Source organism: Nothobranchius furzeri, chromosome 8, assembly GCF_043380555.1.
Source record: "Nothobranchius furzeri strain GRZ-AD chromosome 8, NfurGRZ-RIMD1, whole genome shotgun sequence".
NCBI lineage: Eukaryota > Metazoa > Chordata > Actinopteri > Cyprinodontiformes > Nothobranchiidae > Nothobranchius > Nothobranchius furzeri.
Window position 1 is genome coordinate 65,358,326 of NC_091748.1, and position 15,983 is coordinate 65,374,308.

Below are 15,983 nucleotides of genomic sequence, written 5' to 3' on the forward strand. Positions count from 1 at the left end.
ACTCAGCTCTCTCTTCACCACGACAGACCAGTACAACGCCCGCATCACTACAGATGCAGCACCAATCCGCCTATCGATCTCACGCTCCAGTTTTCCCTCACTCGTGAACAAGACCCCGAGATACTTAAACTCCTCCATTTGGGGCAGGACCTCATCCCTGAACCGGAGAAGGCATTCTACCCTTTTCCGAATCAAGACCATGGTCTCAGACTTAGAGGAGCTGATTCTCATCCCAGCTGCTTCACACTCGGCTGCGAACCGCTCCAGCGAAAGCTGAAGATCATGTTCTGATGAAGCCAACAGGACCACATCATCTGCAAAAAGCAGACCTGATCCTCAGGCCACCAAAGCGAATGCCCTCCACACCTTGGCTGCACGCACCTAAATATCCTGTCCATAAAGGTTATGAACGGAATCAGTGACCAATATCCTTATAATTTTTAAACCTAAAATTGACTTTAAGTATGCAAGAATACGTGAGAAACAGACTAAACATGACCATGCTTGGTACAAGACAAACCTAGAAGGAGAAGAAGGACCTACTTGAGTAGAAGAGGGCCCAAATCTTCAGCGACATGTGTTGACCCCTTCTGGTCATTAGGTATAATGCAGGCTAGAGTCTGCGTTGGCCTGGCTTTTCTAAATGGCTTTCTCTTTTTCAGCCTAGTCCAAAAACGGCTTTATTAACATTTCCATGATATTTTACCAGAAAAAAAGATGATAGATAGATAGATAGATAGATAGATAGATAGATAGATAGATAGATAGATAGATAGATAGATAGATAGACAGACAGACAACAGCGCTCTCAGCAGTCTTGAACTCTTATTGCACCGGAAGTGGCGCTTTGCCAGAGTTTCAAAGATGGCGGCGTTGTTGGGTAAGGAATGTTTTGACTAAATCGACTCCACCTTTTGTTTAATATTAAGTTTACAGTCCCATATTCCTGTGGCTATTTAGAAAAGCATTGTCTGAGTTGTTATGTGTAGTGGTTTGACACTGTAGGGGGCCGTTTTTGTAACTTAATGAACGTACACACTGACCTTGCGCTGCGTTAGCATAGCGGCTAACCAGGTCAGCTAACAGGACTGACGCGAGCTCAGCCTAAAAATAATGGTGGCGTCTGTCAACAAACAATATCCGACAAACAATCTCCTTTAAATAACCGGAGTGGTTTTATGGCAGTCTTTTTTTTTGTTGTCTTTGAGATAACTCGGATGCAATCGTTTACTCCAGTTTTTCGTAACATCTGCGCAGTAATTATGAAACAAAACATAATGTGATAAGTCTGAAATTTTAGGGGTTTTATGTGGATGTGAGGTCACTTTGCTGAAACCAGTTTTATTTATGTATTTAACATTGTTCATAGTTGTGCTTTACAATTCGGGAATCTTGCGGACCCCGAAAATGTCGTTAACTGTCGCCTTTTAAATTGAGGTTACAACTATAGTGTTTACAAGAATAGTTACAGAAATAACAGTGTGTCAACTTTGTAAACATTTAATTTTGACCATTTCAGTGCGAAATTGCAACAAAATTTCACTGTAATTGACATTATTGCTGGTGAAGTCAATTTATTATGTTACTCCTAAGCTTTTTAGCAAGAATAAGTGTGTGTGTGTGTGTGTGTGTGTGTGTGTGTGTGTGTGTGTGTGTGTGTGTTAGTAAAACAAACAAAAAACCTAAACTAATACTCCAACTCTAAATATAATAATATTGCACATTTGTATAGCTCTTTTCTAAGTCGGGGGAAAATATTGCATGCACACAAAAATCATTCACACTGATGGTGATAAGCTATATATTACGTTTATGTATTTAGCAGCAACTTTAGTCCAAAGCGACTTTCGAGTGATAATCGGCATGTTGCCCTTGAGGCTAACCACAACAATAACAACAACAACTTGACATCATTCATGGAGAGTAGGGAACAAGGAGTGGACAGTAGAGAGGGGGGATGGGTGCAGGAAGGGTGCTAGTTAAGAAGATGCTCTCTGAAGAGCAGGGTCTTCAGGAGTTTCTTGAAAATTGAAAAGGAAGCCCCTGTTCTGGTAGTGCTTGGAAGGTCATTCCACATTTGTGGAACGATACATGAGAAGAGTCTGCATTGCCCTGAACGTGGTGTAGGCACTGCTAGCCGACGATCCTGTGATGACCGGAGCGGCCGGGCCGAGACGTAAGCCTTTGCAAGAGGATTCAGGTAGATGGGAGCTGTACCAGCAATTTGAATTTGATGCGTGCTGCTAGCGGTAGCCAGTGGAGCTCAAAGAACAGAGGGGTGACGTGTGCTGATTGAAGACCAGACGCGCCGCTGCGTTCTGGACCATTTGAAGAGGTCTCACAGTACAGCCTGGAAGACCAGTTAGAAGGGCATTGCAGTAATCGAGGCAGTAGATGACAGTAGGTTGCACCAGGAGCTGGGTGGTTTGTTGTGTTGGGTATGGTCTGATCTTTCGTATGTTATACAGCGCAAAGCGGCATGAACGAGTAACAGAGGCAACATGATCTTTAAAGGTCAGGTGTTCATCAATCACAACACCCAGATTTCGAACTGCCTTTAGCTACAGCTGTCCTGGGGCATACTGACAGAAGTGAAGCTTCCACACAATCGGTTCCACCAGTCTCTCCGACCACCACCAGCAGACTAGGAGGGTTAAGTGTCATACCCAAGGACACAATGATTGTAAGGATGGATCCTAGATCAGAACCAGCAGCCCACCAACTCATAACCTCGATGACACGTTTTCTGCAGGATTACATTTTACCACTTATTCCTATCTGGGGTTACAGGGAGCTGGTGCCTAACTACAGCAGTCACTGGGTAGGTGAGACTTTGAACAAGTCTCCAGTCCTTTACAGGGGACACATTGCCTCACGTCTAAGGACAATTTAGAGTCTCCAGTTAAACTAATAACTATCTGGAGAAAACTCACACATGAATAGGGAAAATGTGCTAAATCCACACAGAAAGGCTGCCGCTGGGATTTTAATCTGCAACCTTATTGACAACAGTGCTACCAACTGTGCCACCCTGCAACAGGATTCATACATATGTAATAATAATTGTATTGCAGAATTCCCATACTGGTTTATCTTGAAGGTAAATCTATGGTGATGTTTCTATTTTAATGTTTTTGTTTTGCAGCACCTCGCCTCGCTTTGTTTGGCTCCTTTTCAACAAGGTGAGAGTTTTCTAATCTTGTTACCTTTTTCAGTCTTGTCTCTTTCAGTCTTTTTTTTTTTACCTACACAGCATTGTGCTCTGCCGAGAAGCATTCCTGTGAAGTTGTCCATGTATATTTTGGGCATATTGTGTCTCATTGTAAAGACATTAACTAGACATTAGTCATTTTTAACCTACTCTGAAAACCAAAGACGTATTTGATTTACTTTCACAGCTGAAATGTTCTGATCTAACAAGCCACTTTAAACGCCACGGCCCATAGATAGATTTCGGTCGTGGGGCGGGATCCACAATGGTTTTTCAAACTGTCTGCACACTATTGGACAGCGCCATTTAGAGCAACAAGCAAAATGACATTTTCTTTGCAGCAGGATTGCATCAACGAGAGACAGACGTAAGCTGTCAAAGAAGAAGAACCAAATACATAGTTTTTCGATGTAAAGTACCTCCTCCTGCTCATGACTGAAAGAAAAGCCCAAGTCTAATTTTTCCAAAGTTCTGGTTTTTTATTAAAGCCATTTCAAACCAGCCCCTTTTCATAGCTGACACAATCTTTGTAGTTTTACTCTGTTGCAGCTCTGGTGCTAAGCCTGCCCAGTGTCATTCTACAGAGTGCAGTGTTTGGTCCAACATAAAACTGTTTGGGCCAATGGTAGACCTGCTGAGGCTACAATGGAGCATGGATAGACTGTCCTGCAGAACAAAACCTTTTGCTACTGCTGCAGTTTGTCTAGATTTCTAGGCCAGAAATGTTCCACCTGACTGCAGTCTGGAATAAATATTTAAATAAACTTTAAGGCATTAAGTTTTGAATCTCAAAGTTAACTATAGGGAGCCTAAGTCACTCCCATCTACTTCCAGACCATAGGTTCCCAGAGGAACAATAAAATGAATGCAGGTCAATTTTATGTTTCATGGGTATTACATGATGTCTGTGATTTTTACCGACCGGTATGAGTTTTTATGGCCCATGCCAATACCGATTTTTAAACAATTTTGTTGCTGATAGCTGATATCTAAAGCCGATTATTAAGGCTGATATACATATGTTTTAGCAGCACATTGGTTGTGAAAGACAACTGAACACTCACTGTGTGCAAAATAATTAAGTCAACAAATCTCTTAATATTTATTGAACTTCAAATATGAAACAAACTCAAAACATGAATAAAACTGTGAATTGGGGTCCTTCGGGTCCTTTCTTCAGTCGAGTAGTGGCGGCAGTTGGCCGAGCAGGTGCCTGATTTTAATTTTTTTAATCAGCTTTAAAAGTAATTTTGGCCAATATAGAAAAAATTGAATATATCAGTCGACTCGGCCACTAATTTCAAAGACACATTTAGATACCAAGAATGCACTTATTGTCTAACGGAGACAAAAGTTATTTTAGGTTTTATGTGAAAATAAGTCCAGGACTACAAACGCGCATCACCAAATTGATGTCATCAAATCCGGAGAAGAGCAGAGGAAAAATGAATTTAAGTCCAGCCAACGTCAAGTCCTTCCTTTTGGATAAAAGAATCTCAATAAGTCTTGCCATGAGGTAAGTAACTGCTACGTGGTGATGTCATATATGACGTGCCGACACCTGATTTGTAGTTTTAGTAATCACAAATTTTGTACAAGCTGTTAAATCTCAAAGTACGTGACAGGCGTGGTCGAAACACTCATCATTACTTAACACTTAAATTGAAGTTCAACATATGTCTGATCCAGGGAATAAGGCAAACTGGATTAGAAAATAGCTCTTTTCGCTCCATTGACTTGCATTTATTTATTTATTTGTTCTTCTGGGGACGCATGAGCCAACTGGAAAGGAGACCGAGGCTCCCTACCCCTAAAAAGTCCATCACACACACCCTTATGACATGATTAATTGATATTCTTGTCTTGTATTAGAATTTTGCATCTTTATTTTAATGTTTTGATATCTAATTTATATTTTATCATGTTTATTTATTTTTTTTCCCCTTTCAGGTCAGTTTCTACTTTTGCTGTTCAGAATGGTCTGCATAGCAGTGCAAAAAGTGGTGGTACCAGTACTAGGTGAGCTCATCTGAAGGTAGTTATAATCAACATTCAGTTGTTACAAAGCACATGGTCTAAAGCATATTCATTCCACATTCTGGATCAGTGTGGTGCCAGTCCGAGAGAAGAGCACCGCGGTGGCAGCAGCCAAACCTGCAGCCATAGCCAGCAGCAAAGGGGAATATGTCGTGACGAAGCTGGATGATCTGATCAACTGGGCTCGCAGGGTGAGTAGCTGAGAAGATGCTGATGGAGTGTGTGTGGATTTGATTCACGTGTTTGAGACATTCGGTTTTAAATGAACTCTTACCTGTGTGGTGGTTGGTAAATAAATCCTAATTTGTCCTAATCCTAATCAGTCCCTGACTGTCTGAAATTACAGGGGGAATTTTCATGGCAACAAAATGCATTGCTGCAAGTTTGAAACTGATTTTTTTTACTGTGCACGTATTTGTTGTAAAAACACGTAACTTTAAGAAGAAGAAAAAACAGACACCCCCAAATTATCATCTTTGACAGCGATCTTACAGATAACCTTTTTCTTTCTGGTGTGAAATTATTTAAACAAGACCTGGTAGCTGTAATGTGAAGGAATGTGCTTTGGATAAAGCCATTGTTGTTCTGTTGCCTTTACCCCGTTAGAGCTCTTTGTGGCCCATGACCTTCGGCTTGGCGTGCTGCGCGGTGGAGATGATGCACATGGCCGCTCCTCGTTACGACATGGACCGCTTTGGGGTGGTTTTCAGAGCAAGTCCCCGGCAGTCCGATGTCATGATTGTGGCAGGAACGCTGACTAATAAGATGGCACCAGCTCTGCGAAAGGTGAACAACAGCAAAGACGTAACAGTCATAACTATCTTACAACATGGTGCAGTTCTCCTGATGCTTCAGCACACAGCTGCTGTCTCAGATTTGAAATGTTCAAGTCTTCTGATGCTGACGCTGATGTCAGTTAGATATTTCTGTGAACAGGATGGCAGCAGTAGGAACAGTATAGCTGTGGTAATGCTGGCTGGATTATGACCAGCCTGTCAGTGGATTGTCCTCCAGCTGAATCTACAGATTAGTTCTGAGTCAGACTTCTATAACCACAACTAAGCAACTTATCCCTTCCCACAGGTGTACGATCAGATGCCTGAGCCCAGATACGTCATTTCCATGGGGAGGTAAGTAAACACACACACACACACACACACACACTCCTTTGTCTCTGATAATGTTACCAGAGCAAGAGACCAGAGGATGCTTGGCCCAGATCCAAGTTGGTTTTTAAACTTATAACCCTCGTGAGTGTGTGTACACTTGCCTTTTTTTAATGTTTAAGTGGACAAATGTTAACTTTAACATGTAACGTGTGGACATTTTAACACTGTGGGGACATTTTGCTGGTCAACACAATGCCTTTTTTGTGTGTGTGTGTGTGTCCTGTCTGGCTGTGAAGCAAACAGAATTGATGTCTGAATGATGGTGACAAGCCTTACAGATTTACTCTCAGGTGGAGCATCAAAGCGTCTGCTTTTAATGTCACGCCTGATACTTAAAACTTTATTGTTATTGAATGCTTTTTAATTCTGACCAGACACGGAGACAGAGGTGAATGAGAAAGGAAGAGACAAAAGATGGAGGGGCCACAAAAATAAACAATATTGAACAAGATTCTGCTTCTGGACCTGCAGAAAGAGAGAAGAAAAAAAGCAAAAAATAATAATAATAATAATATTGGGACACAATAACAATACAACAAGAGCAAGCTATCACTGCATCAACTTGATGAAGAAATATATAATCAACATTGTGCATTAAGTGCCAACCATAGCCTTAAGACATGTGTTGAACGTGCCCAAGTCCATACTTATGAGAGCATTATGTGAGCACCTGTGTGTGTACACGCGCTTGTCTATGTAAGGTTTCTCTATAGGAGCGTCCAATAGAGAGTGTGATGGGCCACAGATCTTCCCCTAAAGATGTGCAGGAGACGGAGGGAGCTCCCAAGTCCCAGAGGCTAGGAGCTGCCCCAGAGCACAGGAACTCCAGGGAGACTGCGACCAGAAAAGCCCCCGCTCCCCTCGAGAGGTGCAGAGGATCGCCCCGGGGGGCCACAACCAGCAGCTGGCAGAGTCCCAGGAGATATCGGCGGCAAGCTCACAGACCCGCCCGCAGCCTCCCACCCCCTAGCCGGCCCGGGACCCAATGACCCGGGACCCAGAGGCGACCACCCCCGCTGGGGACCCAGCAGTGCCCAGGGACCCAGACCCCACCAGGCAGCCACCGGGATTGGTCAGGCAGATGCCAAAAATCTTAAACTCCCTTACCCGGGAGCTACGACCCTGGCAGACCAAGGCACCGCACTCCACACCAGGTGTGGCAGGGAGAGGGGAGACGAAGATCTATATCACCAAAAGAAGTCCCAGGAGAAGGGAGGAGTCAAAGGCCCCACCTGACATATACAGTCATACACAAACACAGTCACACACTCCCTCCCTCATGCTCACACATACACATACAACCAGAGACTTACAAAAATGCACGCCGGACACCCACTCTTACTCCCCATACACACCCTATTCACTCTGGTCCCGGTACTGCTGCACATGGGGTACAACCATTACCGGTTCCTTTCTGCTGGGGTGCTGATGAGCAGGCTCCCCCGCCCAACGCTGAGCACAGCAATCCCACCACCCCAGACCCCAGCCGGACGGCCGGATCTCCCTCCTAGCCTCCAGCCCCAGGAAGCCAAGCGACAACAGAGGTGTGCTAAGACCCCTAGTCTCCCTCCGCCTGCTCCAATATGGTGTTAATGTGTGTTGATGAGGTGTATTCCATGGCTTTGGTGAGCGGGCAGTGCGGGCATCGTCTGGCCTATGCCAGCTGATGCCACCACACCACCCCACTTGCTCTCATAGCCCTCAGTGTCTAAGTGTAGTTTAAAATTGGAAGTGGGCACCGGCACTTGGGATGAGGCCGAGAAATCCCCCTGCCAAATGCCGTTGGATGTGCTCACTCCCAAGGCCCTAAGTGTGTGTTTGCGTGGAATGTCGTTGGTGGAAGTGTTTAAGTTGCAAATAAAATTGGGTCAACACAATGCTAAGCACCCTAAAACTTGGTTTTAGAGGTATGGTGTGAGTTACGTTTTAGTTTAGGTTAGGGTTAGGAAAAGAACCCCATTGGTTAGGTGGAGTAGATGTATCTCAGTGACATCCCCCTGAATCAGTACCTTGACCAAAACAGTTTGGAGTAGAGAGTCACTGGCAATGCACGGGCCGGCGCGTGTCACTCAGAAACTCCCCTCCATTGTTGGTTCGTATCAATGCAGAATAGAAAAACAGAATAGAAAAAGATCGAAAAGATAGAATAAAGAACAAACGAGAAAGACAGAATAGAGAATACAGAAAAAAGGAAGAAAAAAAAGGAAAGAAACAAGGATAGAAAAGAATTTGATGAAGAACAGGTAACAGATGTGGCGTCGTCGTGTGACGCTCAACCACACCCGAGCCGGTCTAGGCTTAACCTGTCTCCCCCAATTCCCTCTCCTAAGTATAGGAGAAGGAATGGGAGAGGAAAAAGAGATGAGCAGGCAGATCACGCCGGAGTGTAGAGTTTATAGGTGAAAAGTAAAGTGGGTAGATGGCACAAACTAACTTCCCTAATTTTAAACATTCTTCCTAAATCAGAACTAATTGGCCACAAGGGGTCTAGATTAAGATTAGCGCTACACCTCATGATTAGCATCTAGAAAGGGTTAGTCACAAGCACATGTGTGTGTTAGAACATAAAGAGATAAGCAAGTAATCCCTCGCTATAACACGGTTCACCTTTCGCTGTTTCGTGGATTTTTTTCCGTCGATAAATAAAGGGCCACAATAAAAATCCAACCTGAAAATGGAAAAGATAGGCTTACTGCAAAAAAGGCCAATCAGCAGTTGGTACAGGCGGGACTAGACGAGAAAGAACGAATCAGTCCAAAGCTGGCCGCTGTTTCAATAAGCTAGCAGCCAGTAGCCATAAATGCCGATAACAGTTGAACAGTTTTTGTCTAAAATGAGAAAAGTCCGCGGCTGAGACGAAAAGCACCAAATGTGACCATCTGAAAAGTCTTTGCTTGGTGAATGCACATCCAGGGTCTCTCCTGGTTTTAAAAGTTACAGCGGGAGAGGTGTGGAATGTTGAACCTGAACCGAATGCGCGGAGTGGCACATCAGATTGTTTACTTGTTTTTGTGCTGCTGCTATGGCCATAATGTAATCAGCGTTCGGTGTTCTAGCTGTGTTTTTGTGAGGAAAAACATTCAGGCAGCCCATAAGTGTTCAGGCAGCTCACTTTGGTAGGGGATACTTATAATTTCACCTGAAAACAATTCTTACCTTTAGTGGAATGGTGCATGCTTTTTAAATTTTTTTTTTTACAGTGCATCGAGTTCCATAATAATTGTAACAAATAAAGCTGGCTGCTTTGCGGTTTTTGCCTATTGCGTTTTTTGGGGGGAACATAACTCCTGCGATAAATGAGAGACCATTGAAAATGTGTACTTTTTCTGAAACGTTAGTTTGTCGAGTTATGGTTTCACTGACGAGTCGTCAAAATGAAGAATATTGAAAGTTGTCTATTCTTGTCCTATAATTGTTAAATATTTATTTTAAAGTAACTCTGATCTAAATAAGTATAAGTATTGTGTTTTATGTTTGTCTTTCTTCTTTGTAATAACCTGCTCTGTTAGAGACAAGGGGAGCAATAAAAAACTTAACAGATTTTGATTTTTTACTGGTGGCATATTTCAAAAAGAAAAGGAAAATCAACTTTGTCAGTAATCTGCAGAAAAGAAACCAGAAAAGATATCAGATACATAAACTAAGCTTAGAGGTTAGAAAAAGTTTGTCCATCAATTTTCAGCCGCTTTGTTCATATCGGCTTTATATTGATTTTTTTTTTTACCTGAGTTATAAAGTCATCACGTTAGAAAAGCTGTAAGACTTAATCTTGGTTTGTCGCCATTATCCGTCGTTGCAAGGACTCTCCAGCAGGCTTGCAAGGACAGACGGAGACAAATCCACTTTTCTAAACATCCGTTAAGCAGGATTAGAACGCAAGCTTGTGATTGGTCAAGACACCTCTCCCTTTAAATTCGTCAACAGCACCACCATTGTCTCCTCAATAAACATAAAGAGAGCTGACGATGTCCAGTGGCAGACACTGAGCAACTTGAAGAATACCTTGCAGAAAAACTCTAAAAATATGAATGTTTTATTCATCTGTGACTGGAGGAGTAAAGATGTGCAGCAAGAGTTTTATTCATGGATGGAAATGACGGGGAACTTTGGTTTAGGGGTGGCGAGTGCATAAAGAGGTGGAGGAGAATAAGGGACAAATTTGTCCACGTTAAAAAGTCTTCTGAATTACAAAAAACACAATATTCTTAATAATAATAATAAATGCACTATATTTGACCGGATGCATGACAGGATACTTCAGATAAGGGCTACGCCCTCTGTTGTCCTGGCGGGGAATTGCTTTGCAACACTTCCCAGGTGATGGAGAAGTCCATAGACAAAATGTCTCCATCACCACGTGTGCGTCTCCCCCTTGAGGAGCTGACGCAAAAGCATTGATTAGGCTTTAGCCCCTGTGTGATTTTCTCTGGTCTTTTCATTCATTTAAATAAAAGTGAGGTGTTCACAACCCCCTGCTGTTTTAGCTCAAGTCAGAATTCAGATGTAATCAGGACTCTTACATCCTACACCCCCAGCAGGTCCCTGAGGTCCAGTGACCAAAGTCTACTGGTTGTGCAGCACCAGGCTAAAGACCAAAGGTGACAGATCATTTGCTGCTGTGGCCCCCAGACTCTGGAACTCTCTCCCCCTGAGCTTGAGATCAGTGGACTCAGTGGTCTCCTTTAAAAAGCAGCTGAAAACTCACCTGTTTAGGCTGCCTTTTGTGCGGTCTTCATCACCACCCTCTCCTCATTCTGTTCTGTCCAGACTAGACTTTGAGAAACTTATTCATGCTTTTATTTCTAGTCAGCTGGACTGCTGCAGTGGTCTCCTAACTGGTCTTTCCAAAAAAGCTGTAAAGCAACTGCAGCTTGTTCAGACTGCTGAACTCATTCACTGCCAGTCGTTTCCTGATCGCTAAAGGCCTTCGCTGCCAGCTTTTCTTGCCGTTTTTACTGTTTATTTTAAGAGTCACAGAACGTTGCGTGCTACGATATGTTGTTGCCAAAACAACCAAAACAAAGCAGAGACTCACCTCTTACATCAGGAAGAATCCACGCGTTTCGAGCGTTATCCGTTCTTTCATAATCCGTTGTCGAATTGTGATCGGCAGAAGCTTTTCTGGTTCGCGCCTCACTTTTTTTTACAGGAACGGCCCAAAACGATACAACACATGGATTTCTGCTTCCTGATCATGTGACATGTGACACATGCGGATTAAAATCGGCTTCAGAGCTGAGATGTTTGTTCTCTCAGCGCAGGGGCTCGTTCCGATGCCCAAACAGTAAAAAAATGCAAATGACGACTTTAGTCATCATTGGCAGTGAATGAGTACGGAAGAGCACATCACTCCTGTTCTTAGATCTCTACACTGGTTACCAGTAAACTACAGAATAGATTTCAAAGTGCTCCTACTAGTTTATAAATCACTCAATGACATGTGACCAAATACATGTCTGATCTCATTCCTGTATATACACCCAATAGAGCTCCGGGAGTTGACGTCACTTCTCTCGGCATGCAACAGTTCAAATCAAAACGGCGCCATCTTGGCAGGCAGAAGCCCGCAGCTGGGCTATTTGTTATTGTCAGAAAACTCAATCAAACAAGAAATATGGTAGATTCTTGTTGTGCCCCAGGATACCAGAACACACGCGGACGACATAAGGAATGAGCCAACTATAGGATTCCCCTAGATCCGGAACGCCACAAACGTTGGATCATTGTAATAAAACACGCTAGTGACCGGGCTAAAGTAAAGCGACAACTTCATATAAGTTACTTAAACCAACGTTTCCTCAACTGTGTATGGTATTTATTTTAAATGCTTTTATTACGATTCTTAGTGGGCTTCCTAAACTTATTTTGGCGTGGCTTTTTCTGTCTTATTACTCATAGCAACAAGTAAACATCACGTAAAACGTTGCCTCATGAGTTCTGCGTGCTGCCGTTTACGTGTTTTATGATCTCAGCAATTTACTGACTAAGCTGTATTTCATTTTTAAGCAGTGGTTGATCAATTGTCAGATCACACATAAAAAGCACTTTGGATTGCTATCTGTCTCACCGAGACAGATCTCAGACAGATCCTGAGACGCTCCTGCCTGAAATATTTATTTTATTCACGGGAAAAAATCAGACCAGTGATTTCTCTTGGCGTTCAGTTTATACATTCAAACAGCACAGCACTCTATTAAAACTTCTTACATGTAAATCTATGTTATTTATCCATCCATCCATTTTCATCCGCTTATCCGGTGTGGTCGCGGGGGCAGTAGCCCTAAGTCAAGAGGCCTAGACTTCCCTCTCCCCAGCCACTTGGGCCAGCTCCTCCAGGGAAATCCCAAGGCGTTCCCTGGCCAGGTCCGGTAAGAGGTCCGCTCCGACAGCTTCTGGCGTTTTTAAAAAGTATCCCAGGGGCATGGTAAGGGTCGGAGATGCTTAATCTATTTAATTTCTGACTATATAAAATGATTTCTTCAGTTTTAAAGTGTGAAGTAAACTCCGATGGAGCAAAATCCAAGCCGATCCCGTTCATTTTGTTTACCTTTGTTGCCTGCCAACATGGCGTCTACTCTCTGAGAGTCACGTGACGTCCGGAGCTCTATAGGGGTTTGAGATCCCTTGGAAACAATCAGCTGGTAGAACCTCAGGTCAGAACCAAACAGGGGGAAATGCATTTAGTTACTATGCTGCTCACATATGGAATCAGCTTCCCCATGACCTCAGATCTGCCCCAACCCTAGTGTTGTTTAAAACAAAACTAAAACCCTAATGTACTCATCAGCCTTTAAATGAATTGTTTCTTATCATGCGTTGTCTCCACTGTAATCTGTGCTGTAACTTAATCTTCTCCTTTAGCTCTAAACTGTAATTCAATCTGTGTGTATTTTAATTTGTGTTTTTATGTTGTTTTCATATCATGTCCTGATAATTGTAAAGCACATTGAATTGCCCCAGTGTTTGAAATGTGCTCTATAAAGAAAGCTGCCTTGCCTTTCTCAGGATCCACTGATTTCCCTCTTTTAATTTTTCTCTCTCCCTTTCATTATATATACATTTCTTTCTCCTTTTAAACATGTTTTTTAATCATTTTAGAAAAATGTTCATACGTAAATTATTTTGTTTTATTTTTGTGAAGCGCCTCGTGATCGTTTTCTTATCTTTTCCAGTATATCATCTGTAAATAACTTTACATGACACATGGTGGCAGTATTGTCCTGTTGTTGAATCAATTTCCCTCTGGGATTAATAAAGTATTTTTGAATTGAATTGTTTGTTTTATGCATGCTTTACTTCAGCATTGTTTTCATGGAAGTCTAAACAACTTTTATTACCATGTGCTTCCAGCTGTGCTAATGGGGGAGGCTACTACCACTACTCTTACGCTGTGGTCAGAGGCTGCGACCGGATCGTACCAGTAGACATTTATGTCCCAGGTGAGCTTGGCTTAGAGTAAAAGAAAGAAACTATCCTGCTTAGATATTGAAATACATGTAATGGATATATGATTAGCCTGAGTATGTGGTCTCTTGAACTTTTGGATTTGTTATTATTTTTTTTATTTACTAATTATTTCAGTTAAACTGCTTAAAGGGGCACTGTATGTAAGAAGATAGTGATATTTTTACAGTGAGAAAATCCCAAAAGAGTCTAATGTTTCAGTTATTTTGGATGGAAGGTTCTACTGAAACATATTTCATATCCAACTGGCTGTGGAGATGTCAGTTTTTCTCCTTTCAAAAACGAAGGAAGGAGGGACGTAACTACTGTCTACCATCAGTGAGTGTGGGGTTGCCATGTCTCCTGCGAGCTAGTACTGTAGCGCCGGCAATTGTAATTTGACGACGGCCGGCAAAAAGTTGGTTAAAGTGTTTGAGTAACCAAATTTTACCACAGGATGTCACTTTTTTCTTCATTTCTACATAATGCACCTTTAAAGTAGAAAAGAAGTGCATTTCTGTTAGCTTTTTGTTCTCTAGAGTTTTGTTACTTCATATATTTGGGTTATTAGCAAGGATATTTTTAGGTTAACAATAACTTAATTTCTGTTTGTTTTACCTTTGAAAGTCAGCCAGGAAGAACGGGGAGACTTAATTTTTCTTTAAATGTAGCGACTGGTATTGGACCAGCATGCACTGGAAGTGAGGCTGTGTATTTTTGTTTTACCAGAGCAGAAGCAGCAGGAAACAAAACAATAAACAGATTTTTGTACTGTTTTTTGCCCAGCTGGATTAAAAAACTGTAAAATAAATAAATAAATAAATAAATAATACAACATTGATGATTTTGGACATCGGATTTCTACAGAGGAATGTGTTTACCCAACTAAAAACACATTTTATAATGCTTTTTCACAATGTCAGATATATAGAATGGCATGATAATTACAGTGGCACAGGAGTTAAGTGCTCACCACTTAATCAGAAGGTTGCAGGTTCGAGCCCCACTCAGTTTGTCGCTGTCTTGGGCAAGACACTTAACCCGCCTTGCCTGCTGGTGGTGGTCGGAGGGACCGGTGGCGCCAGTTCTCAGCAGCCTCGCCTCTTATCAGTGCGCCCCAGGGCAGCTGTGGCTACATTGTAGCTCATCCCCACCAGCATGTGAATGTGTGTATGTGAATGAGTGAATGACTGATTGCATTGTAAAGCTCCTTGGCGAGTTCCAGGACTCTAAAAGGTGCTATGTGAAATTCAGGCCATTTACTCTGGTCTGAGAGCTGTGAGGTCTTATCTCTGTAACTTTGGCAGCCATAATCCTGTTTTGTATTTCTGAAAGTCCCTTGAGTCACTAAACCATAAGCTGCTTTTCATCATTAATTGCATCCAATAAAGAAAAACAAGGGAATGGATTCTTTTCACACAAAGCTTAATGGTTTCTCTTGTTTCTTGTTGTTGTTTTTTTTCAGGTTGTCCTCCTACTGCAGAAGCTCTCCTCTACGGGACGTTGCAGCTGCAAAGGAAAATCAAACGTGAGAAAAAGATCAGGATCTGGTACAGGAGTTGAAATGTGTGTTATATATCTGTGTGCACCTGGGTTGTAAATGTATTTCTGGTTGCATTTGGGGTGTTGCTGCTCCTCCATGTAGAGCTGTAGAAACACTATTAAAAGTAATTATTGTAATTTATACACTGCTGGTTATTTTGAACCTAACTCACCAGCTCAATTTATGATTTTCTGTTGCTTTAAGTCTCGATATTCTGAGAGGATCGTCTTGATTAAAGTCACATATGGGGGAGTTGTCATTTATCATTCAAAACTCCTCAGGTCTAAACGAAGCAAGTACATTATCCTAAATGTTTTTTTCAATAAACCTGACTTTTTGAAAATCCTTGATTGTTGCTTCTGTTGCGTGATTTTTGCAAGTTCCCTACCACCAGGAGGCCTCAACCATCATCACCTCACTCAGACCTAGACCACAAGTGCATTTTCATTCTGAGCAGATGTGCAAAGTTTAAAGTCAAGTTAAAGATTATGTCATGTTTAACATTTTCAGGTACAATTGCATCTCTGCATGCAGTTACTGGAATAATGCATGCAAGTAAATTTATTTATGCTTCTCAGAG

At 42.2% G+C, this 15,983-nt stretch overlaps 1 protein-coding gene across 1 annotated transcript; it reads left to right on the plus strand.

Moving 5' to 3' along the window:
• Positions 1-791: 791 nt before the first annotated feature.
• Positions 792-15,748, plus strand: ndufs7 (NADH:ubiquinone oxidoreductase core subunit S7). The gene is made up of 8 exons (XM_015970832.3): positions 792-880; positions 3,146-3,182; positions 5,162-5,230; positions 5,319-5,439; positions 5,855-6,034; positions 6,332-6,378; positions 13,768-13,856; positions 15,326-15,748. The coding sequence occupies exons 1-8, from the start codon at positions 865-867 to the stop codon at positions 15,421-15,423; spliced, it is 657 nt and encodes a 218-aa protein (XP_015826318.1). The 5' UTR covers positions 792-864; the 3' UTR covers positions 15,424-15,748.
• Positions 15,749-15,983: the final 235 nt, after the last annotated feature.

Coding starts and splice junctions, on each gene's coding strand:
- ndufs7 (XM_015970832.3), top strand. Junction 5,231..5,318: donor AGTGGTGGTACCAGTACTAG/GTGAGCTCATCT, acceptor ATTCTGGATCAG/TGTGGTGCCAGTCCGAGAGA. Junction 5,440..5,854: donor TGATCAACTGGGCTCGCAGG/GTGAGTAGCTGA, acceptor TTACCCCGTTAG/AGCTCTTTGTGGCCCATGAC.